At 39.8% G+C, this 26,749-nt stretch overlaps 1 protein-coding gene across 5 annotated transcripts in view; it reads right to left on the bottom strand.

The window, feature by feature from the left end:
* FAT1 (FAT atypical cadherin 1) overlaps positions 1–26,749 on the bottom strand; it is a 129,913-nt gene that overhangs the window by 70,948 nt on the left and 32,216 nt on the right. For all 5 annotated transcript variants that reach the window (XR_010409723.1, XM_064585662.1, XM_064585664.1 and 2 more), the window contains exon 3: positions 1,453–1,767. Coding sequence is in view for 4 of the 5 variants with exons in the window: in XM_064585662.1 (XP_064441732.1) it covers positions 1,453–1,767 (315 nt within the window). In the remaining variant the exon portion in view is untranslated. The remainder of the gene's footprint in view (positions 1–1,452; positions 1,768–26,749) is intronic.

Here is a 26,749-nt window from a genome sequence, read left to right as displayed (position 1 = left end):
TCAGCTCAATCATTCTTAAGTCATTCTTAAAAATTTTTTTAGAGTGTGCATGCACGCATGGGGGGAGGGGCAGAGAGAGATCTCAAGCGGACTCCATGCAAAAGTAAATCTCATATATTCAAGATAAATCTTGTACTTAAGTTTACTTTCAACAATCAAGACAGACTACGAATGACAAGAGGTTTAAAAAACCAACATTTTAACTTGTTTTTTAAGAGACAAAACATACACACTGATCTCCATCTGGTATCTTACAGTAGCTGTGGTACCCAGACACTGACCTCAGGCTTCTTTCTATCTCAAGAATTGCTTTAAGTTCAACAAAGAACATTACAAAGTAAGAATAATACAAAAAGAAGGGAGGGGGACAGCAAAGACTGGTAAAGAAGTGGAGAATACCTCCTTAATTTTGCTTTTTGTATATTACTTCCTTAATACATGAAATAGACAATCCAGTAACTGAAAAGGCCAGCGCCCCCCTCCCCCCCGCCCCCGCCACCAAGAATAAGGAAAGACAGAATTAGCAAAGACACGATGGGGGAATGTACGTGCATTACAGTCAATCTCCCTCTTCAGAATTTTCTGTTAACTAGATGCTACTGAAAAGTACCGCATCACTGAAACATCCCTGAGTTCAAAGGCAGTGATCTGATAAGAAGTTTTCTTTCCTACAAGTAAACTGTCCTCTCAATGTCATACGGCGATTCTGTCTTAACTGTGATCAGGAAACCAAAGAGTAGGACACAAATGATAGCTAGGTGGGAGCTCTTTTTTTGTGTGTGAAATGAAGCAAGAAAGGAGGAAAAAAAATCAGAGGTGCTGTCAAATGTAAAAGAACAAAGATTAAAAGTTGATAAGGATTTTGGAAGAGGATTTTGGAGTCAAGGAGCTAGCCACTTACAAGCAGGGGGTCAGACCCTGGGGAAACAGAAGGAAAACTTGATGTGTCAGTTCAAGAAAGTAACTGCTCCCGATTTGAAAACTGTTTAATCTTGATCCCCTCCCGCCTGCAGAAACACAGCACTGCTCTACGAAAAAATTCTAAAACCACACAGAAAAATACTGTGAATTGTGAAATAAATTCCTCTCATAATTCTTCATAAAAGCAAAGTTCAGAAAATTGGAATACTTAGCAGCAGAATTTGCAGTGAGTTTAAGACAGATCACTAATTTAGGAGCTTTTATGGCAACACTGTATTTGTTTTTTTACCTGAAAGTGAAATTCTACTAATGAGCAAAGCCATAAAATAAGCTCTATAAAAACAAGTTCAAAGGGGGGAAAGGAAAACATCTGGACTAAATTCTCATCAGGAAATAAAGCCTTGTTTTGAATAACTCAGAAGGGAAACGACTTATCAAAATAAAGAAAAGTGGTAAATTAAGAAAATTCTTAATTTCCCCGTATCAAGAAGTGTAAGCATGAACATTTCACACAATACTATTACCACGTACCTGTTTTAGGATGTATTGAAAAAAATCCTTGTGGATTTCCACTCGTAATTTTGTACATCAGCTTGTCGTTAGAGCTAGAATCTGGATCAAATGCCTCTATTTGGACCACAGATACATCCTTGGGGGAATTTTCTATTATTTCTGGATAATAAACAGGTTCTGACGTCTGTGGTGCATTGTCATTGACATCCTCAACCTCTATGTAGATCTCTATAAACGAGGAGAGAGGCACGACACCCCGATCCGCTGCATAGACGGTGAGCCAGTAATGGGAGGTGGACTCCCGGTCCAGTCGCTCTGAAGTCTCTAGGACACCTGTAAAGAAAGACAATGACATGTCAACAACCAACTGCTGCGCCACCCAGGGTCAACCCAAATAACAACTCTCATTTCTCAAGGGCTCATGCGTCACTTAGAGCTGCGACCTTGGGCAAGTTGCCTAACTTCTTCCTATATGTCCACAGGCTGATTAAACGAGCAAATACATTAACCATCAGAAGAGCACTTGGCACGTAGCACTAGCTATAAAAGCGTCCGAGCATTAGGCATCAGGCACTATGCGGAACACTCCACAAAGAGTATGTCATTTAAGTCTCAAAACCACCAAATGAGATGGGCACTAAGAGATCAGCTAATGGTCCAATACTCTTGTGTTTCCAAAGACGAAATTTATGACCAGTTGAGATGTACGGATTTTTCCAGAGGTTAATCAGGGACCCAGAAACAAAGTCAAAAGGCAGTGGCCGAGCTCAGAGTCCGCACAGTCTAGCAGCTCCTGCTTCCCACACTGCATTCCCGTGAGCAGGGCTGGAGTTTACAGATAAACAGGCTGCATCAATCCTCCCCGACACGCCCTAGTCTGGTATACGCACCCTTTATAGTGGCCAAGAAAACAGAGCACAGCATTTCAGAACCCAGAATAAAGGTTTGCTCGAGTCTCTTGTGCACGGAATGAAACCCTCTAATCCCCTTAGGCTAATGGCAAGACAACCAGTGTGCTAAAAATATAAATTCTCCCACCACAATATGAGCTCCACAAGGGCAGAGGCCACATCCTTCTTGAATACCTGTACAGCACCTGACCCAGAGCCCAGTAATTATTTATTAAATGAACAAAAATTAACAGATGCCTTAACTGAAGGTGGTACAGAAAGTCCCTCAACTGGGACCCAAGCTAGAACACATTTCCTACTAAGTCCACCAGTAAAAGGTGAGTTATGGGATTACAAAGACGACGGTTAAGGGGTCGGTCATGTTCTGGCCTAGCCACTAAAACCAGTCAAAACCTTACTTAATCCCAGCATTAGCCACTTCTCAGGATGATGATAAAATGGAAATATCCATTACTCTAAGGCAAATCCCATCTTTTTATTCAATGGTGTGATCCTGTCCTTTGGCTTTCCCAAAATATGTCACTGCATTTTTTTCCTTGTGCATTAATCATTCTGAACGAATGCTACTTTTGGGGTTTCAACACTATGGTCCAGGTTGGACTTTGGAAATCCTACAACTCTAGCGTTACCGGTTTCCCATTTAATGCAAAATACTACAGGAAAAAGAACAAATGTCAATTTAATCTGCACTGAGAAATGAAACAGTATCTCAACCAAACATAAATCTGTATTTACTTTTTGATCGCTGCATAAATGTAAATCTGTTTATGTGAATTAACATCACAAAAACTCATTTGTTTTGAATGTCAGATCACTGTATCTAACACTTCCCAAAAGGTTTACAAGTTATAAATACCAAACTCAACTAAATATTAAAATGTGAAACAGATGATCATGAATGAGTACCGCTATTCAGAAAGCATTATTATTTACAATTGTTTCATTAATTCTTAGCAAATGCTCAAAATGGATCTGTAATACTCCTAGAAATAACGAACAAAGCCTCACAACTCTCCCTATGCAGCAGAGGTAAGAGTCAGAAAAACTGAACATATTTTCCTTTTTGTCTCTTCCAAACATAGTCTATGCATACCCAATCTGTTCACGAAATTAGTAAAGTTCTACCTGTTTTTAGCCTGAAAGAAGAGCGTCCTTAGTGACCAAGGAAAAATAATCTTTTCCAGTTTCTCTTTTCATCACCCCCATCAAGGGATACAAAGGAGGTCAGGGAATAACAGAATGTTCTCTCTACTAGGACTGCATATTAATAAATGAGTATACATATGTTCCTCTGTGTTCTGCCATTAAAATGTAACATAATTCATTTGACAGGTGAAGTGTTAGCAAATCTCAAGAAGACAGCTACATGGTGCTTGTATTCACCTCTTTCTGATTCTAATACTCAATTCATGCTGCTATCCACTTTTTAAAATTGTGTCCCTTTTAATAATAATGGTAATTACAGAAACAAGTTTGTTCAGTGTTTACTACCTACACACACTACCTTATTTAGTCATTATAGCCAACCTAACTAAACATGTGGTCTTATTATGCCCACACCACAGATGAAAACCTCAGATTAAGAGAGATGAGCACCTTCCCCAGGGTCATAATAAATGACAGAACCAGAGTTCAAACACCACAAGTCTCTGACCTCAGGGTCAACAAAATGCCACCAGTCCATGGTAGTATGATGAAAGTGTAATAAACAAAATTTAATGTGAAAACTCTAAAAAGACAAGTGAAACCTCTTACTCATTTTTTTACACATCAGGATTCAGAAGGACTCTATTAAATGTTCATTCACATATAATAGCTTTCTCCAGTTTCAAGATGGAAAGAAAAAAGGAAAATATATAATATTTGCATTTTATAAATAAGTATATAATATAAAATGCAAGTACAAGGTTTAAATCACAGACAAAAGCAGCTATTTCTTTTCCATCAAGTTCTGCTTCGAGGCTAGTCTGTGAGCACCCAGACTGCAGTGTTCAGTTATAGGATGCGTTCTGTTGGGGGCTACCCTTCTCTTCCCTATCACCTGGCAACTAGAGGATCAACCATATCCTTCTTTGCAGGATCTCCTAGCCACCGTTAGGAGGGGAAGTTTCCAAGACTCAGGTTAACTTCCAGATATTACTAAACATTAAAAGTTACAGAGCGGGGGTGCCTGGGTGGCTCAGTTGCTTAAGCGCTGCCTTCAGCTCAGGTCTTGATCCCAGGGTCCTGGCATCGAATCCCGCATCAGGCTCCCTGCCAGCGGGGAGCCTGCTTCTTCCTCTACCTGCCGCTCCCCCTGCTTGTGCTTGACAAATAAATAAATAAAATCTGGAAAGGAAAGGAAAAGGAAAAGGAAAGAAGAAACACAGCCCCGGTCAACAGTTACGAGGCAGAAGCGGGATCTGAGTGGGTCTGACTCCAGAACTCATGGTCTTCACCACAGGCTGTACGGTCATGATCGGGTCCAGCACCACAGTCACACGCTCCACAGCACCAAGGACGCTGGGAGCCACAAGGGGCTGAGGCCACGAAGAGAGGCTACAAGTTTTCAATTGCTTAAGTAAGGGTCCTCCTTAAAGGACAATAAAAGAGAGAAGATTCAAGGCCCCTGCTTGGTCACAGATGTTCAAGGGCAGTGCCCAAGTACTATTCTAACTGCTGATTGGAATTCTAAGCACTATTTTAAAAGCAGAAAGTAGGTGGGAAAAGACCACACATATGCAAAGCTATTTTATGTTCTGCTTTTTCATCTGTCTGCTCAGTCACCAGATACATCTGGTGTATCTGAAGACACCTGTATGTGCCCAAAGGCATAAAGCACCGTACTGAGGTCCACCTTGAACCTAGAAGAGCAGACCACTGGTCCAGGACCAGCTAGAAGCCGTCCACATAATACAGCAAGAGAGACGGAGTAGCAGGTCTAGCCTTGGCACCCTCAAAAAAATCAACAACGGTAGACCAGCAAGCCCTCAGCAATCCAAGAGTGCAACTCCCTTGTTTTTACAGAAAGCTGAAAGGATGTGCCACGTGTAGGAAGCTAAGCAGGTACAGAGTTTAGAATCCAGCATGAGGCACAGAATGATCATCAGAACTGATCATTCTTTACAGGGGTCCTGGGCTCTGAGATGACCTGCGGCGTCCACCCTTCCAGTCACGGTGTCCATATTCCTACCCGTGTTCCCAGTCCTTCTGGGAGCCACTACCAGCGTGGACAGACGGACTTCTGTAACTTCGGCAGTACCTTCATTCATTCATAAAAGTCTTCAAAATTCCGCACGGAGGGCTTCGAGTTAGTACCTTTGACTCCCTGCCGGCACTGGAAGTGAATCTCCGGTTTACTCTCAAATCTCCACCTCCCCCCTCCTCTCTCCCCATGACCCACCTTCCAATGACCACTTCCAACAACCAGCTTCCAATAACCGCAGTTTCCGCACTCGTTACAAACTCCCTGAAGCAATTCTCTCAGGGACCAACAACAATTATAAATATGCACACTCCAGTCCCTAAGGTACTTCTCACTAACACATACCACAGTGATGCCATACTCAATGGCACAAACAGACACCGCACACAAACTCTTCCCCAGTGGTCTTCCCCGGGCCTTCAAACTTCTTCCCTTCCTTCTCGGTCGTCTCTGCTCCTATTTTTTTACTCCGCTCTCACTTCCTGAGAGAGCAACAACGGCATGCAAGCAAACGACCTGTGAGCCCATCCTGCGAGAGAGAGAAGCGGAAGCCCAGACTTCCACAGCCGTCCCTCCAGCCAGACAAGGAGAGATCAGTGCCCTAAGTACCAGTGCAAAAGGTAACGTGAGAAGGACACCTCTCTAATCACCAGGTTCTGGTACACGAGCGGTGGATGAGGTAGGGGTGCTGCTTCGTGATTCCGGGGTGTACATTTTGAGTACGGAGACAAGTTTAGACAAGCCTGTTATGTGCACCACCCAGCAACGTTACAAGGAATCATCCCTTTGCTTTAATGAAACATGACAGAGGCAGTAAATGACTCGCTTTCGAACCTCAAGAATACAATGAAGACATTTTCAAGAAAGGTTGTTAATAAGCTGAAAAATTTGAAGGAAGCCGGAAATCTGGAGCTATTAAAGTAAAAATGTTTATCATTCCAAACATACTCTCCAGGATTTCAAAGCCACCACCAGATGTCACTATGGAAACTGACTTTAAATGTGCATACAGTGGAACAGCTAGACTGAAAGGGGGAATAAATGCGATGTAATTGCTAAAAGAGCTTGACCAATGTGGCTGAAAATGGAGCTCACAGCAGAAGTTCTAGAAGATTCACGCCTGTCCATATATAATAATTTAGACAGGTACTGACGCTGTCTTTCCACAGCCTGATTATTCCAAGGTCAGAGTGTACGGTATTAGTTGCTCAAGTAAATGATCCATAAGTAGAGAAAGGTTTCCAAGAATAATTCCTACTACCCACCACTGATGGCTAATGATGTCGTTAACTCGAATATTGTCCTTGAATAGGAAAGGCCAGCGTGTCCTCCAGCCGACATAGGTGGAACAGGGTGCTTTCAACACAGTCATTTTTAAGGCAAAAGTAAAATTATACAGAGCCACTTTACTGCCAAAAGTATTTGAACTAACTCAAATTTCCATGGCCACAGAACATCTTTCTTCCTGGAATTTTCCTATTTTCTTTGTTGAACAGGTCTTGGCCCCTTATCAAGCCCCAGTGCCAGAAGTTTCAACAAAAACTTGCTATTTCAGATTCTTCAGCTACTCCAGCTCAAAAATACTTATCATCAGAATTGGCCTGGCAACATAAATTTGCAAACTTTACTCTTTTTGGTAGATCATGCCACATGATTGTTATTATTTTTTTTTTTTTAACTTTTCTAGAACCAAACTTAAGACAGCAACTATATGAAAAGCCTCTTTAGTCAATCACAAGAAAAACTTAAACATGAAATATAATTTTGGATAATATGTTCCCTACAGGGAACAAGCAACTGGTCACTCCTTCTTCCAATTCTTAGTCTTCTCATACACAGGGCAACTCTTCTGGAGATAAATGTTTTCCCAAAAACAAAAGCAATACTCAATTTTTTTTTTAATTTTCTTTCAACAATACACACTTTAAAAGAACAGATACCTTCTACACACTAGAGATGCAACATCTATGTGTCTGCAATTAATCCATAAATGGTTACTCAATTTTTTCCTAACTAGGGAAAAATCAGAAGTCCCACAGTTGTCACATTCAGCATTAATCTGCTATGAAATTAATTTTAAAAAGTAGACTATAAGCTCCCTCTTAAAATGCAAACCTTTGAAGGCAGAGATGTTTTGCCTGTTTTGTTTAGGGCATGGTAAATAGTGGGAGCTTGTTAAGTGTGGGTTGTTGAAAAACGGATGTCTATCACCAACCAGGTAATTCTGATAGTCACAGACAAAAGGAGCCGAGGAGACAAGGGGACTAAATGTAATGGGGGAGCCTGCATAGGATCCTGGACCAGAAAAAGAACATTAGGGGGCGCCTGGGTGGCTCGGTCGTTAAGCGTCTGCCTTCGGCTCGGGTCATGATCCCAGGGTCCTGGGATCGAGTCCCGCATCGGGCTCCCTGCTCGGGGGGGAAGACTGCTTCTCCCTCTCCCACTCCCCCTGCTGTGTTCTTTCTCTCACTTTGTCTCTCTCTGTCAAATAAATAAATAAAATTCTTTAAAAAAAAAAAAATTTCTACTGGGGCGCCTGGGTGGCTCGGTCGTTAAGCGTCTGCCTTCGGCTCAGGTCATGATCCCCGGGTCCTGGGATCGAGTCCTCATCGGGCTCCCTGCTCGGCGGGCAGACTGCTTCTCCCTCTCCCACTCCCCCTGCTTGTGTTTCTGCTCTCGCTTTCTCTTTGTCAAATAAATAAATAAAATCTTTAAAAAAAGAACATTAGGAGAAAGCTAAGGAAATCTGAATGAACTATGGGCTGTAGTTAGTAAGAATGTATAATATGTGTTCATTAACTATAACAAACAGACATACTAATATAAGATGTTACGAGGGTGAACTGTGTGTGGCCACAGGGGCGCTATGGGAATTCTGTACTATCCACCCAATTTTTCTGTTAATCTAACTGTTTCCTTCTTTAAATGATAAAATTTTTCTGAATCTGTTTTTATCTCATTTTCATGAAATACTCAATTTTATATATATACACGGATATGTGTGTGTATACACACACACACGTAAATCCATCTTTTTTTTTTTTAAGTAAGCTCTACACCCAGCATGGGGCTTGAACTCACGACCCTGAGATCAAGAGTTACAAGCTCTACCAACTGAGCCGGCCAGGCTCCCGCCCCTATAAATCAACTTTTTAAATACAAATAAAGTATATATCCCATGCTTTTGATAATAAAAAGGTCAAAATAAGTAAAATGAACTAACCACACAGCACCCCTCACGGACCAAGCCAACTGCCAGGCAGCGCACCAGCAGACCGCACAGCTCAACAGGCACCTCTTTGCCCTCTTACTGCTAAAAAGTAAGTCGTGTTGTAAAACTCTCTCTCCAGTTCACTTAAAGACATGGTCCTGATATTGCCATGACCTGATCTTTCAAAACCAAGGACCTGCTGTGTCATTTGAGGAGAAGCCAGTGGAGACTGGAAATACAGCAAGCTCAGTGAAATGTTAAGGACGCTGCCAACGCTTCTATAACCACAAATACATATGCAGGGCTCATGATGTGCCAAACACGATTTCAAACACTTCTCCTATATTAATTCATTTAATCTTTACAGCAACTCTAAGGAGTAGGTAATGTGATCAACCCTATTTCACAAGGGAGGAAACAGTGTCAACAACCTGCCGAAAGTCACCGTTTGATCATATGGAACTGGGATTCAATCCCAAAAACACTGGCTTCAGAGAATCATGCTACAGCACCTCCCAGTCTCTGTCTGTGTCCTCTAATTAGAGAGAAGCATGAAAGCAACTGAACACAGCCTGCAGTTTCCAGAGAAAAAGCCTTGGCTTCAGTGGAATGTAAAAAATGTAATGACCAGATGGAAAAAAAATTGGTTTTGCTGTCTTCACAGCATTTGGGGATCTAAGTAAAATACCTGATGCTACAGAAACCTTGTTGTTCTGTGCCATTAAGACATTAAGCACATTTCATAATTTCAGGAGAAAAAGGAAACCATTTTATACATACTAGTATGTATGATATAGCTTTAAAAAGAAAAAAAAGATGTGTATTGGGGTCCCTGGGAGGCTCAGTCAGTTAAGTATCTGCCTTAGGCTCAGGTCATGATCCAGGAGTCCTGGGATAGAGGCACATGTCAGGTTCCCTGCTCAGCGGGGAGTCTGCTTCTCCCTCTCCCCCTGCCTCTCTCCCTCCCCACTCATGCTCTCTCTCAAATAAAATCTTAAAAAAAAAAAAAAGAGGTGTATATTAATTACATAGAAAAATGTTAGTGATATACAAATTAAGAAAACAAATGAAAAACCTTTATAAAAGTATATAAAGTATTACCTTAGTTTTGCTTAGTTCTGTTTTAAAAATAAAAACCGCACAAGGGGTGCCTGGGTGGCTCAGTTGATTAAGCGACTGCCTTCAGCTCAGGTCATGATCCTGGAGTCCCAGGATCGAGTCCCACATCGGGCTCCCTGCTCGGCAGGGAGTCTGCTTCTCCCTCTGACCCTCCCCAGTCTCATGTGCTCTCTCTCATTCTCTCTCTCTCAAATAAATAAAATCTTAAAAAAAATTAAAAAATAAAATAAAAAAAAATAAAAACCGCACAAATACACAATTATATGTGCGGGGGGTGGGGGTAGGCCTACAAATAAACAAGATGATGGAGGGACAATAAAGAAAATCAACCCTGTGAACCAATTTTTTTTGGTCTTTAAATTTCTGTAACAATGACTTTTAAGCCGTATTTAAAATGCACATGATAAAAAGACAAACCGTTGAGTACCAGCAGTCCTTTAAAAGTTTTTCTAGTATAACCTTCCCATCTTATTTTCCCTTTATATTTTTAGATATACATTTTCTTTCCAAGTATTTATCTGTTTCATTTAATGTAAACAGATGTGTAACAATGGACAGTCTGACAACTTCAACAACTAAAATTCAAAAGTATTTATATATGAAATAACTTACAAAGTTTTAGGTCTAGGAAATTCTGTAATTATATTGCCCAGAGTTAGGTCATAAATTAATGATTAAAGGGAAAGCTTTTTATGCAGTAACTGCCAATCTGTTTTTTCATTATTTAAACTGCCTATTTAAATCATCTTAATTAAAATGTAGATCTATCAACTCTTTCAATTAAAATTGTTGCAATAACTTTAAAATTAGCTGAGGAAGCTTTCTGACTTGCAAACTTACTAAAACATATTAATTAAGTTCATAATCAGATTTTAAGCATCATGTTTCAAGTCCAGGGATTTCTCTAGCTTTGCAAAGAGTCATTCCCATGGCAAGCTCTGCTAAACCATGTTTTCATGCTTTGTTGAGAAATGATTCCAAGTTCTGATCTCCATGTCAGAATCATTAATATTGTTAATGAGGGCTTTCATGGATAAGCTCTCTTAAAGAGGATCATCCTTGGGTATCAAAAGTAACATCTGAATACACATTAATTGGATAAAACTACATACATAAAACAGCCTTTGGAGGCATTAAAATTCAAAGGATATATTTCACATACTTATGCCAATGTTCCTAGTAGTTTGTCGTGCATGTTAAAAGCTGTACAAGTTCACTGTTGATTAGGGAGAGGGGGAAAGAGAGAACCCCACGCGGACTCTGTGCTGAGTGTGAAGCCCGAGCCAGGACTCGATCCCGGGACCCTGACATCATGACCTGAGCCGAAATCAAGAGTCAGATACTTAATCAACTGAGCACCCAGGCACCCCCGCCATATTATTTAATCCTCACAATTACTCTCTAAGCTGGGTGGTCATTTCTCATGCTCCAGATGCAGAGGTTTTGAGCTGAACAATCACCTGTCCAAAGTCATTTACTCACCATCCTAAGAGGAATACATTAATCAATGAATTAGTGAATTCCCTTACCAGTTAGCCATTACAGCACTTACATTTAATAACTTGTTTAAGCCTCAAAAGTTAAGAACATTGCCTTAAATTACCCAACTAGTTGCAGAGAATCCAAAACTTAGCCTACTAGCTCCAGAGCCCAAACTCCTAAGCACCAGGGTGATTTCCTCTGCTTTTCTTACTCCTATGGGGTAGCAGAGCTGTGATTCAACAGGGAGGTCTGACTCTCAAGCCTTTTGGCTCTTTTCTGTAAGCTTATGTAGGTGATCTTCATTAATCCATCACTATTAATGAAAAGAAAAATTAACACATAACAGAAGTTTACCCGCATTTGCCCATGGAAGGACGGACGGACAGGACTTAAAGTATAAACCCAACTAAACGTGGGCCAAACAGATCCCTACACAAAGTTTAAGAATTCCATCTGACTACGTTTAGGATAAAAAAGGAAAAAGGACATGAAACAGAATCTAACACTGTTCTAGATTCAGAAAGTTAAAATATACAGTTGACCTTTGAACAACACAGGTTTGAAATGCACAGACCCCCATTTACATGTGGATCTTTTTCGACAAATGCAGTTTAGTGCTGTAAATGTATTTTCTCCTCATGATTTTCTTAACATTTTCTTTTCTCTAGGTTACTTTACTATAAGAAAACCATACGTAATACATGTAGCACACGAAGCATGTGTTAAATAGACCACGTTATCGGTAAACCTACTGGTCAACAGTAGGCTTTTAGTAGTTAAGTTTTGGGGGAGTCAAGTTATATGTGGATTTTCAACTGCCAGGAGGCTGGGGGAGGGGGGCGGCAGGACTCCTAATCCCCACCTTGTTCAGGGGTGAACTGTATTTTTCCTATCATCTTGCTACAAAAAAAAAAAAACCAGACTAAATTTATATTACATGAAACATAATAGAGGGTATATAAGGCATTATGTAATACTGAAGATCACTGTGAGATCATAACTGAGCTGTGAGTGCAGTTAGTAACTTTAAAATACTGAGTGGTGGGTAGTAGGGCCAGAATTCTAAATGTTAAGCCAGCTATAACTTTTATATCAGATAAAAAACTGGTATTTTAAGGAATACCCCTCTTTGCAAAAGAAATCTCAATGACTTTTTAATGTTTGCCAAGGATGGTATGAGGTGCTAAAGAAACCAAGACTAGTAAAATAGGGTCTTGTGAGGAAGATAGTTAAATAGAAGAGTAATTTATTCCCTGGAACAGTGAAGAGAAAAGGGGAAGAAAGCACAAGTATTTGAGAAGGGCAACAAAGTAATTTAACAACTAGGTATATCTTAATATTTCTATTTATTTTACAAATACGTTTTACACAAAGGTCAGCTAAATTTTTTCTTAGGAGTCCCTGCCTGAATTTAATGATGCAACATGTAATTGAGTAATTAAAAAAAAAACAAACCAGACTGAAACAATTCCATTTTGTAAGCTATCTAAAGACAGGGAGAAGAGGTATGTACACGCTAAAAATGCTGGGCTATAGGGATGAATTTTCTGTGATAGTATTTTCTTAATTTTTCTACAAGAAATACACATGCAGTGCATAATTTTTTAAACCTGCATTTGTGAAGGATGAATCCAAAGTGTCCTCAACAGAACTTAGGAAATGTCAGCAATGTCAACCTTTCAAAGTGAAGAGTGACGGACAGGTTTCCATAAGCGGTAGAACAACTGCCCGAAACATTTGTATTGCAAAGTATGTTTAGCCTGAAGAAGACAAGGCGCTATTCAGTGATTAAAATGTCAGTTGAAATGACGGAGCCTCATGCCAAACTCCTTCCAGCACTCCCTGGCTAAAGAAGGAAAGGAATGAGCTCCCTCTGCTACAGTGGAGGATTTACACGGGTCACTATATAAACACAGCTCTTTCCAAAAGGGACAGTTGTCTCCCGAGTCCTAGAATGCACCAGGCTGGTAGAAGAGCAAGTTTTCCTTTTTCTAAGGTTTGTTTAGGCTTTCTATAAAACAGATTCTAAACACAGAAAACTGCACTATTTGTTTTTCTTAAAATAAAACCTAAGACCCACATGCAGTTCAGCTCTGCCCAAAGGTAGGTACATTTTACATGAACTGAACACCAGTGGAAGCAAATACCAATCCCCCCTCCCTTTCCTATCCATTCCAAAGTCACACTTTTCCTCACTTTTGATCCAAAAAAAAAAAAAAAAAAAGTTCTGTAACTTCTATTTTAACTCCAAAGCAGTTTTTAAATTTTAAAAATTCAAGTTATTTTACAAATTTAAAAGGTGTAATTTAGAGGCAATATTCAGCTACTTTAAATATCCACTCTGCTGCCAAACCCAATACCTGTAAGAACCCCGGAACTCAAGTTATGCCTCAGTTCCCTCATGTATAAAATAATAAAGGTAATTACTACTAATAACCTATTGTGTTGCTTGAGAAACTAAAGCAAAGTCAAGATTGAGGAAGACTCTTACCGGAATTGTAACACCTTAATTCCCAACCCTCTGTACTTACAAAGACACTACCAGTACTCTAGGGAGTAAACTGGCTAATAGAAACTCCATCATGATAAAGTAGTATTTGAAACAAAACTGTTAGAATCACTTAAAGACCAGGTGACCAAAATACTCCTAAGTTGAGTTCTGAACTGAATGCTGCAGAGCCAAAGAAAGTTAGACCACTGTGGCAATATTTTCAATAGACACATAAATAATTTCCATTGATGGTATAAAAAATATGTTAAACGTGTGCACAGCACGCATCAGTGCTGCTCAAGCAGCTTTGAGATCTGTCATTAACTCTCCCCCAAGCCCCAATAAAGTACAGAATGACTTTTACGAGACACTATAAAGTCCCAATTTCAAATATGGCATGATAGTCAAAACTAGGAAGAATCCAATTAGAAATGGCTGGAGCAAAGAAAGGACATTATGTCCATCTTTGCCCCAAATACTATCTCTTTCCCCACTTATTTTCATCAAATTTTGATCAAATTTCAGCAAGGTTCCAGTAGTCATTACAGATTTATGAGTTAAAACTAACCAAGTTCAACAGAAGTCACTGCTAGAATGCACCATGATCGCTAAAAAAAAATGTATTTGAAGCATAAACCTTTTATTTACATAACAGTTAACCCTTAATCACCATATCTATGGAATGATTAGCATCATATGGAGATGAGGCTCGTCTGAGTGCCTCCTTAACTAAGACCTGGAAAGAAAAACCTAAGATCCCCACCCAGGTAAAAGAATATGAATCATACACCTCCTAAGATTTCTCTCAAAATATCAGTAACTTACATACTGAACTGCTAAAAATCGTAAATGTTTCTAACTCAAAGTGTTTTATGACCTATACGTGCAAAGACTTTTTTTTTTTTAAACAAAAAATATGCTTCTTGAGAGAAAAGAACTGGCTTTTAATGATTTCCTTTATACGTAGTTAGAAACAGCAATCTCATCCAAGGGTTTTTATCCAAAAGAAAAAGAAAGTCTATTACCAAAGAGGAAAATTGGTTTGGCAAACCATCAGAATTGACAGGAGTGGAAAGAAAAAGAGGAGCATTTTCCTTCCTTTCTCCTTGTTACTAGTGATTACCTGCTATCACAGCGGTCCCCAAGGAGCCAAGTGTAAAGCCTGGACTGGGAAACACAATGAGCAATAGGACTTGCAGAACGGTTAAGACGTCAGCAGTAGGAAAAAAAAGGAGGAGCATCTACCACAAAACTGGAGGGAGACAAGCGGCTGGTCCCCCCTCCCCTGTAAGGCAGGGCTACTCCCATCCCTGGGACTGAGCGCCCTGGACCCCCGCCATTCACCTTCAGTCACAGACCACATGCCTCTGCATGACCTGGCTCCTGCCTTTCTCACCTACCTTATCTCAACTTCTAGCCACACAAGCCTCTTCATATTTCAGGGGCTGCTCTTCCCTAGGGTCAAAAATTGCCCTAAAAGGCCGGTTCTCCACTCTTGTCATTCAAGTCCCAGCTCACACTGCCTCCTTAGAAGTCTTTCCCTGACAACTCGGTTTTAAAGAAAGTCTCATCAACAGCCTACAAAAGCCACCATGCTGCCCTGTTTAATGTTCTCCATAGCACTTGTAAGCTGAATGTGTGTGTCTGCATCTTCTTCGGCGTGTGTTTAATTAGCTGTCTCCTCTCTCCAGAAAGTTCCACGGAGTCCACAGGATTGTGTGCGTACCTTGTACGGTACAGAAACCCCAGCACCTGCACGCTGGCGTGTGGGAGACAGTCACTAAATGGTCATCGACAAAACAATAAAAAATAAATAATCAATGGTTTTCAGCAAGTGAATGAATGAAGGAACTCGTCATCAAGGCCTTTTTCCACCACCTGTAATCTTGCTTCTATGAAATTCTCCCAAAGCTTCACTTGCAAAGGCCACTGGTGATTTCTCCAAAGTCCTCACCCTTTGGGGAGCCAAGCAGGATCTGAGACTGCTGATGCACAGACTCCCGGGCCACAAAGACTTTCTTTCCATCCCCTTTTCCGTCCCCACGTTCTCATTTCCCCACAACCTCCTGCCAGGCTTCTATGAGGGTCCAATAAACTCGTTCTTCTCCCTAACAAGATCACAGACCCATCAAGGATCCTGAGGGCTTGTTGTCTGGTTCTTCATTCTCTGCTCACCCTCTAGAGTTATTAATCCTTTTAACAATCAGTGAGTCCCTCTGAAAATGGTTACATTCCCGCAGTGACACCCAAAATTTTCACTGAAAAAAATTTTAACAAAATTTTTAAGAAAATACTGCATATCAAATTTTAAAAAACTATTTTCCTGTTGTTTTCAAGAGTTATAGCACAGTAAGAGGACTACTTAATTAATTCCACTGAGCTAATACATAGGCATTCTGTAATTCACTTAAGCAAATAATTGAATAAACAAATAATAGTTTAGTAAACTACTGATATATGCTTACCTACTTAAGAAAATAAGCTAAAATTAATCATGTTTATTTGTATTTAAGAATGTATTAAATCTAGGGGCACATGGGTGGCTCAGTCGGCCACTCGTCCATCTTCGGTTCAGGTCATGATCCTGGGGTCCCGAGATCGAGCCCCATGTAGGGCTCTCTGCCCCGCAGAGAGTCTGCTGAGCCCTCTGCCCCTTCCCACCCCCACCTGTGGTCTCTCTGTGCATGTTTTTTCTCTCTCTCAAATAAATAAAATCTTAAAAGAAAAAAAAAAAAGAACGTATTAAATCTTTAGGAAATTCTTCATTCCGTAGGAGCCCTATCTACCCAATTAGGTCATTATGAACCATGGGTCTTTGACAATAATAAACTAGATCATCTCCTTTAAAAAAAACAAAACAAAAAAACAAAAACAAATTTTTAAAAGATGTTTTTAATTACACCTTTTTTTTTTTTTTTTTAAGTCTGTGATCTGGACTGAACCCCCTCTCCAATTATACAATACCCACCCCAGATGGGACGTTCCACCACACAGTACATATTAGTGCTTTGTGCTGGACACTGAAATGAGTCTGCAGAAAGGCCACGCCCGGCTGTGAAAAGGAGAGTATGCTTCTGCAAATTTCCTGTTGGCGCTCATACAAGACTCACTAGCTACTGTTACCTGTGCTTCCTCCTGAGAAGAATGTGCCTGCCTTCCTTCCACACCTGAACATTCCAATGCACAGAACGTAGAACTGACATCTGGCCTCTTTCCAACAGGATGAAATAACTATGAAACTTCTTTCAGAAACTTTAAATAATTACCATGTATTTTCCAAAGCAATCAATATTCTTTTCACAAGTCAATGACTATACGTTAATCATCAGTTTGGGGTTAACAGGGGAGGAAAAAAAAAAAAAAAAACCCAACACAGGTCCCTTTACCCCACCAGTATTAATTGCAGCAGGTGACATTTCAGATACATAATTTAAATAGGGTAACAAAACAAAAATGTAGTAAATCTAAACTTAAAGGGTAACCTCTGGATACTGGAGCTGTGGTTTTCATTTACCATTCTGTGTTCAGTTTGGACTAATTGAAAATGTCAATCTCTTATTGTTGTTGGCAACTTCTTTCATGTCCAAAAATCAAGTCATGAATTTCAGGAATTCGGCAAGCAAGCCCCATCTGTGCATGAAACACTGTATCTAAAAGGAAGAAAAGTCAACCAGCATCCTAATCCCTTGGGAAAAAAATATAAAGTAGACAGCCAAAGTCTCAAAACCAAAATGACAGAGAAGTAACCAAGAAGCACATACCCTTCTTATCTGGCCTGTGATTGACCTCACCTTTCTTTCATTCCTGGAAGGGCACTCCAAGGGCATCACCCCTTAGATGAAACAACGCATTCCAAAAAGGCAGAGGCAATCACATGAAGCTCTTTTCACAGGGACAGCAAGAACAAGTCTTACATTTCATGAATGAATAAGCTGTAATGAAGCATTTCTGTCTGTCCTCAAATAAAATTTCAAATAGCTGATAGAGCGTGGGATGGCAGAGAGCATTAAATGACCACGACGGTGAGAACATTAATAGGAAAGCCAAACTTCCTTAAGTTTCAGTTAGAACATAAAGTATATGAAGGCCTACAATTTACTTCAAATGAAAAATCTTCATTGAGATTTTCTTGAATCACAGATTGACAACCAGCAAAGAGGCGCCTGGGGGTTGCTTGACCGCTTCTAGTTACTCCTCAGGTAAGGACTATGTGTTTAAAAAAAAAAAAAAAATTTTTTTTTTTTTTTTAACTTCAGTTAACTTTTCCTTTGAATACATCCCAGAAGTTCTTTTCTTTAACTTTTTGAAGCATTTAGCCAGTAATTTTCAACCTGAATAATGCTTTCTATATATGGAATTCTGTAATTAACACAGATTTCTGATTTCCATAAAGCCAACCTACATTTGGTTACTTTAAAAAACAGGGAAGACTTTTTTGTTAACTTCTACAAGAAACTACCTGATTCCCTCCAACTTAGGTAAGAAGCACAGGCCCTCTACTAAAATGGCAGACCCTGTTCTATCTGGTAGGGAGGCTGCACCATAAACCCATCCAAGTTCACCGTATGTATTCACAGACAGAGGTCCATTTCTAAGCAACCAGGTTGGGGGGATCTGCCGCTATAAGGAAATCTACTTCCCTTAGTTAAACAGTCTAACTGTAATGTTACCAAAAAAACTAATATTAATCAAATCCCTACTCTAAATTCTTTGACTCTCTGACTCACTTTTAACAATCCCTAAAGCTTGAATTCAAATATGTACAGGAAGTAAGCACTGGAAGCATTGGAAAATAAAGCCCTGAAGAGCTGTAATCAACCAACTGTTCCATTAAAACAGACAACCACTGTCTGGTTTAGAAAAATAATGGATTTCTTACTTCCAGATGATTAAAGATGCATCCATTCTGTACGGCCGCCTTAGAATGAGTCCCCCAAGGCAAATAAGGCAGAAAGTTTGTGTATCATAATTATTTGTGAATCCTCTTCTCCACCAAACTCTGAAGAAACCATGTAGATATTTTTTTTTTTTGCCTCCCGACTTCCTCCCATCTTTACCCTTTTACTAGTAAATTGCACTCTAAAAATACAGTTTTTGTAAGTTAGTGCGATTATAAGTATGCAATATGAAGCAAACAAAAAATAAAATATTATTGGATTTCTAAATGAGTATTCTTTTTTCCAAGGGCTCAATAAAATCACCTCCGTATATTCAGATCAATGTATTAACCTCATAATACCTGGGCCTATATTATAATTTTAATATTTAACTCTTAGATCCATTGCCTAAATCATCAACTAAAACTATCATTTTTTTTTTAACTGTTACTTGCCCAATTATGTTTTGAATAGAAACCTGTGTGTTTTACCTGCTTCATACTCTTTCCTGGGTCCTTCACTTGAGTTACTAGCTGACAAAAATTGCTTGTTGCCTGATAAAAGATCTTTGATAATTTGTTCTGAAATCATCCCATGAATAAAATAATTTGTCTCGATTCAATCACTATGGACTTGGGTTAGTGAATCAATTTACAAGGACCACTTAGAGAAGAAAGACAGAATCTTGGTTCTAACAGTAAAATCATTTTTTTTTTGAAATTACTGAAGCCTAGCTGACATGCTTGTTATATCTGTTTCAGGTGTCCAACAGTGATTTGACGATTCTAAAGATTACTCACAATGCTCACTCACCACAGTAAGTGCAAATCACTGTCACCATCCAAACTTATTACAGTATCACTTGACTATATTCCCTATGCTGTGCTTTTCATCTCCGTGACTAATTTTATAACTGGATGTGTATACCTCTTAATCCCATTTTTAATCCCATTTATTTGGAAACCCTCACAGCAGCTCAAATTAGAAATTCATACTAAACAGAGGCTTTTTATAAACAGTAGCTAACCAAGTGAAATAAAAAGTCTCCATTTTGAGAGGTCTCCCCCACAGGACAGTTATCTGACACACAGGAGACACCCATTTTAAAAAAAGACAAGTTCGGGGCGCCTGGGTGGCTCAGTCAGTTAAGTGTTTGCCTTCAGCTCAGGTCATGATCCCAGGGTCCTGGAATCAAGCCCTATGTCGGGCTCCCTGCTCAGCAGAGAGCCTGCTTCTCCCTCTCCCTCTGCCTGCCGCTCTGCCTACTTGTGCTCTCTCTATCTCTGTCAGATAGATAAATAAATAATCTTAAAAATAAAGTAAAATAAAATAGACAAGTTAAAGAAATAAGTCTTAAGAGGTCAAAAAATGGGGACAAAATTGGGGACAAAAATCCAAAAAAAGCTAAGCAAATCAGAATATGGTCTCAAAAAGTTGGTTTATAAAAAATAAGAATTTTCAAACATACAACCAGACACAAAACTAACAATCCCCATTTCAATTATGATAGTTCCCTGAAGTTTTTTCACCAAAAATAATGGCACCTTTCTGGTTCCTGTTTTTAAATCCAAACAGTGTCAGCAAGAATGCAGAGAGATTAATATTCTCAAACTGCTAATGAGACTTTTCTTTCTGGATGAAAATGTGGCAATTTGTTTTGTATCAGAAAGCTTTTTAAATTTTTATTTTCTTTGACCCAGTAATTCTGCTTCCTGAAATTTACATGAGGGCAAAACAGAAATACACCAACAAGAAAACAATTTAAATGTTCTAAAATTGGGTGTTATTATACATATGAGAGTTTATCTCTCTGATGACATTCCATATAATCCAGAATCACATTATGTAAGAATACTTAAGAATCATAAAAGCTGTGGGTATGTTAAAAGGAAGTCAACAATATATGTGCAATATATATTTACTTTTTTTTAAATCTAGTACCTGGAGCTGTAGGGGTGTGTGTGTCTGTGTGTGTCTGTGTGTACGCAATTTAACAAAACTTCTATGGTGCTCTGGACAGAAGAATTTTAAGATGATTTTTCCTTCTTTATAATAGTCTACATTTTCCCAGACTTCTACAATGGTGATATATTGTTTTATTGGAAAATAAAGCTCATTTTAAAATGCGGGTTAGGTCTCTGCCAATTTTGCCCAAATGCTCTAACAGAGAATCAACTCTTCAAAGAGAAAAAAAAAAAAAAAAAAACATTATATAATCATTTTCAAACTCCCCTTCCATGACCTTTAAGGGGACTTCTAAAGCTAACAGACTCCCCGGCAGGAAATAAATCTGCTGCTGAAGGGATGTACCCACAGAGATAGGGCAGGATGCACCATCAGTGGCTTTGGCAACAATTTCCTTTTATTATTCCTTTGCTCCCAAGTGCTTTTCAATTCCAGGAGAAGCCTGAGGAAGTTAATAGGTCCTTGATATGTGCTCTGCTGCCTGAATGGATTCCTGTTCACAAGGTAATAGTTGAGACCCCCACGTGGCCCTTTCACATGGGCTTTAGCAAATACCCTGCAGAGAGGCGGCCCCAGGGCATCTCTGTTTTCTGCAGACCGGGCTGTGACCTAATCAATGGGGTCCCCAGGAAGACAATCCCTACATTCAACAGTCCTGAAGAAATGAATGGGGAGCCAGGAAGAGTTCAGGCTTTACTGAGGAATGCTATTTACCTGTCACAGTGATGGTTCACCCAACAGGGGTTTAAGAAAAAAAAAAAAAAAAAAGAAAGAAAGAAAGAAAAAACCTCCAGGCGTTTCAGCAGATTCCTGGTCAGCAGCCAGCACAAAATAAACATATTTGCTTAAGCTTCATTCACAACTTTTGATGTAGAACTGTGGTGGAAGCCCAAATGGAAACAGGTAGATCTGTGATCTCTAAGGGCAGCACTGCTAGGACAGATTTTAAGTCTGTGGCCATTTAAATGCCATGAAAAGGGTCATGACTAGAATAAATACAACTAAAAAGTCATCTCGGTGCACACATCCCAAAATTTACACAGAAAACTCCAAAATCTAAAAATGTGACTTTAACTCAGAAAAGAACATGGAAACAACACAAAGAGCAAGTTTATGTAAGAGGGACTTCTCATGACTGCCCATAATTCTAAAGAGATGTATAAAAAATAAGGGCTTTGAATTTTACTTACACAGGTTAACAATTCTGTAAACCCACAGGAACTTGTTTGTTAAAATTAGTAAAGGTTGCTTTCACTTGGAAATGGCAGGCCTCATCTAATCAAGTCTTGTGGAAAATAACTGTAAATCTGTCTTAAGACATCATACTTTCAGAGAAAGATTTACATCAAATTAGAATTTCTACCAACCCCAAATATGTCTGCGAAAAAGCAATCTGAGTGGGGCAAACTAAATGACAGATGTGTATCCTAAAAAAAAAAAAAGACCCCTGATTGAGTCAGAATTTTATAAAAGCTATCACTGGACAATTTTTAATTGAAAACAAAATTCTAATTTGAAATTAACTGTTAGGTTAGGTTTTTCCTGCATCCATTAACACAAAGCAAGAGAGAGCCTGAGTCAAATGATTGCAAAATGAGTTTCCATCTGGCTCTGACGCTAGTTTAACATCACAAGAATTGCTTTACTGTAATATTTTAAAAGCCATGCCAGGATCTAGGCCATCAGCATCTTTGACAAAGAAATTTTCTGCAACACCAGCATAATGGGTTTTTAACATCCTCAGTGAATACCATTAGAAGAGGGTATCTGACTCCCACGCGGCACTGAACTCAGCATGCAAAGCCACTTAACCCTTTCCACCTGCCCTTCCCGCAAGGGCATGCCAGCCAGTCTTGGAGGGACGGACCACAGGGGCTGCCCACTCACCCGGGGGACTGAGCCTGGCTTTACATCCACAAATAACTCTTTAAAGAGGCTGAACTCTACACAGGTCTCTAAACCTCTGCTGTGGTAATGGACACTGGAAATGGGGCTGGGCCAAACTGAGATGTGTTCCTAACTACAAAACACACACTGACTTAAAGAGGTCACGCGCGTTCAAAAATGTAAAAGATCTCATTAATACTTTCCTATGTTGATTTCAAGCAGAAATGACCCTCTTTGATCTGCTGGATTAAATAAAATTTATTATTAAAATTAATTTCACCTGTGTCTTCTTTAGAGTGGCGACTACAATATTTAAAAACACATACGTGGAACGGTCTTACTGAGCAGTGCTGCTTTAACTTGGCAGCACTAACTCCTTCGGAGATTTGAAAAATAAGAAGTAAAAGTAAACACCGCCAGAACTTACACAACTGTGCTAATACAGACCGTGAAAATCCGCTCACTTCTTTCACATGGATACTTGGATCTAAATAACAGAATCTAAACAATGGAATACTTCCAATAAATGGTTTAGGGTGCATTCTGGGACAGGAATTGTTCTGTTGTGTTTCTTGTCATTTATCCAGGCTGTATGGATTAGGTATCTATAATGCAGGATCATCTCTAATCCCAAAACAGAATTTAAGACTGTCATTCTCTTAGATACTCTGCTCTTCTGTAGACCATATTCACGATTCACTATTCATTAAAGTATCAAATTTTAGGTCAGCACCTCTAGATTAGGTTTCTCATGAAACCTATATTTCTGTTATAGAACCTCAATTTCAGCCCATGAAAGTGTTTTACTTTTTTAAGATTTGAGAGAGCCTGCACACATGTGCACGCGCACGCGCGCACACACACACACTCGTGTGCATACACCCATGCGGGGGGTGTGGGGGGTGTGGGAGGAGCAGAGGGAGAGAATCTTCAAGCAGACTTCCCACTGAGTGTGAAGCCCCAGGCAGAGCTCAATCTCAGGACCCTGAGATCATGACCCGGGCAGAAGCCAAGAGTCAGTCACTTAACTGACTGAGCCATCCAGGCACTGCCCACCCCCACCACCCATGAAAGAGTTTTATTAGAAACTTGACCGTTTTGATAATGATCACTGAACTCTCTTGGGCAGTAAACAATGGCAAACACACTTTACTGAGGTCACTTATTTTTTTCATCTCTAACAATATTTTTACTTGCTTGTTTTTCTAATGTCTTTGAGATAAAAAATACTAACTGGGGTTTCATTATATCTTCTCTAGAAGAACCCTGTGAAAGATACAAATTTCCTTTTCCATATACAGGTCAACGGGTTCAAAGACATTAACTCCCAAAATTTCCAGACAGAAACATCAGAACATTTAGTGCATCAGTGCAATTAGGAGTTACTGTTTCAAACCCTGTGATTTCTGTTTCAACTCATCATGGAGCCCTATTTCCTATTTATTCTGTTGCAAATATGTCCCCTAACAATTCTAATACAAGCCAAATTTAACACAATAGTAAGCAGCACTAAAATACAATTTTATTTTTAATACAGCCACTGAAGCTGAAACTCAGCAGAGATATCAGGATGTGTATAAAGCCAAAAGACACCAAAGCAACACTCTGGTATTCTCCCCTCTATTCCGGTTTCTATCTTCATGTCCCCCACATCTTCCACCTACTTCTCATTCCATTTCCCCCACGTCTTCTCTAAGAAAAAGCAATAAGTGAGTGAAATAATTTGTGACAAATTAATTAGCAAGAAAGGCGGTGCTAATGAGCAAAAACAGGATCTGCAAGAAAAAGGCCATTATGAAGAACTCCCTGCTGCCTCTTACTCCTCAACCCATCTCTTCCTTTGGCATTAAAATGCCCTTCAAAAACTGGGATCCTCTCAGGGGCAAGAAACTTAAGAAATCTTTGTGATATAAAATGAAATAGAGAAGGAACAGAGGGCCACTGCCTTAGTATCTTTAGACCTCATGCAATACTCCTGGTATCTCTTACTTAAAAAGTTCTAGCTTAAGTGGAAACATATTAAAAAGAACTTCAAGTATTTAATACCACTAAATGTTTTAACAGTATTAAAAACCTGAATACACAGCTAAGGTAGAAATTTTTTAAGACACCATAGATATTTTCACAATTTTTTTTTTTTTAAGATTTTATTTATTTATTTGAGACAGAGAGAATGAGAGAGAGAGAGCACATGAGAGGGGGGAGGGTCAGAGGGAGAAGCAGGCTCCCCGCCGAGCAGGGAGCCCGATGCGGGACTCGATCCAGGGACTCCAGGATCATGACCTGAGCCGAAAGCAGTCGCTTAACCAACTGAGCCACCCAGGCGCCCCGATATTTTCACAATTTTCAAAAGCCTTTAAATTCTTGTGTACATTTAATATCCAAAAGGAATGTCCTCATCAAAGGGGAAAAAAAAATCAGATAAAGTGTCTCTGCGGTAGATTGATAAATGAACCCAATACTTTGCAACTCCTCCCATCAAGAGGAGCAGCCTATTTTCCCACTTGCTGAATCACCTTACTCAGCCAACGGGATGGGAGAAATGAGTATATATGAGCTCTGAACCTAGGCCAGGAGATCTAGCTACTTCTCTCTTCCAGCTCTTGGAACCCTGACGTACAGGCTAAGCAGGTGAGCGACACAGAAACAGGCCCCAGGAGCACCTGCCCGCAGCCAACATCCAGCCAACTCCCAGAAGCCAAGCCACCAAGCTGATTGGCAAGGGACCCAGCAGGAGCAAATCCAGCTGAAACTACCAAAGGACACACCCAGCGGGGGTCCAGCCCAAACGGCCAACCAACTGAATTGTCACCTAAATAAAAGGTGGCTGTTTAAAGCCACTACATTTTAGGGCAGTTTATTTCCCAACAAAAGGCTAAATAACACAGTTCTCTATAATTTCCTTCACAGTATTTATTAGCAGCCCACACAGAATAAAAGTCCCAATTGAGATTTGGACATGCCTGCACTAATCTCCCTCATCAAATCTAGAACCTAGCTATCATCTCTCCGTTTCTGTAACGCTCACCTGTTCTCAGGTGCCAAATGTGCCTCCTCAAAACAGACCTCTACCCAAATACACAGAGAAAACTTCCAAAAGGGTTTTCAGACCTTCCTTTGATCATCCTAAGGAGTTCCTTATAAATCAGAAAAACACAACTGACCAAACAGACTCTTGCTGTCGATTCACATGGATGAAAGGTTCACAGAATTAGAGGCCCGGGTAACAAAGGCAGACTAAGACCAAGCAAGAGTTTTTTAAAAATCTGTTATTTAGATGCATTCATTTAAGTGAGAAAAATATTTTTAGTTTTTGCATACTTTATTCTCCTTCAAATAGCCTCATCATTGGATTTCCCTTAATTCAACTAGGCTTTAAAAGAAAGGTTTGCTTATCAGTAAATAGCACCCCATCAAGAGAAACAACCAAAGACTTACAATGAACACAAACAGCTTTTTACAAGGTTACATCTATACTGCTCAGTTTAATCCAGGAAAGGGACAGTTTTAAAGACTCTGTGAATCTCTAGAAGTAATCACTTCTTTGAAGCTTTAGGAAATTCACCAATAGTGATACTAACAAAAATAGATCCTACTAATCTGAGAGTCTTTCAAAAGTTCAAAATTTTGCCATATAATGTATGATGTAAATGGAGATTCATCTTTTATACTTAGAAGCAGAGGCGTCTGAGTGGTTCAGGCGGTTGGGCGGCTGCCTTCGGCTCAGGTCATGGTCCCAGGGTCCCGGGATCAAGCCCTGCATCGGGGTTCCTGCTCAGTGGGGAGTCTGCTTCTCCCTCTGCCACTCCTCTCTGCATGTGCTCACTCTCACTCTCTCAAATAAGTGGATAAATAAAATCTTTAAAAAAAAAAAAAAAGTGAGGGGTGCCTGGGTGGCTCAGTCAGTTAAAGCATCTGCCTTCGGTTCCGGTCATGATCCCAGGGTCCTGGGATCAAGCCTGCGTCTCCCTCTCCCTCTGCCTGCAGTTCTCCCTGCTTGTGCTCTCTCTCTTAAAAAAAAAAAAAAAGTGAATAAAAGTGGATCTTAAAAAAAAAAAAAGTATTTTTCAATCTAGAGGATGCTAGAAGCAATAGCGTCACTTTATAGCCCAAGAAAACAGCAATGCCTCACCCAGTATTATGTACCTGCAAAGTCACAGATTTTAAGATGTCTAATTCTAGGCTTTG

This window comes from Mirounga angustirostris, unplaced genomic scaffold, assembly GCF_029215605.1.
Source record: "Mirounga angustirostris isolate CCGP_5_RB_7025 unplaced genomic scaffold, mMirAng1.0.hap1 SCAF_2, whole genome shotgun sequence".
NCBI lineage: Eukaryota > Metazoa > Chordata > Mammalia > Carnivora > Phocidae > Mirounga > Mirounga angustirostris.
This window is presented reverse-complemented; position numbering and strand designations above follow the sequence as displayed.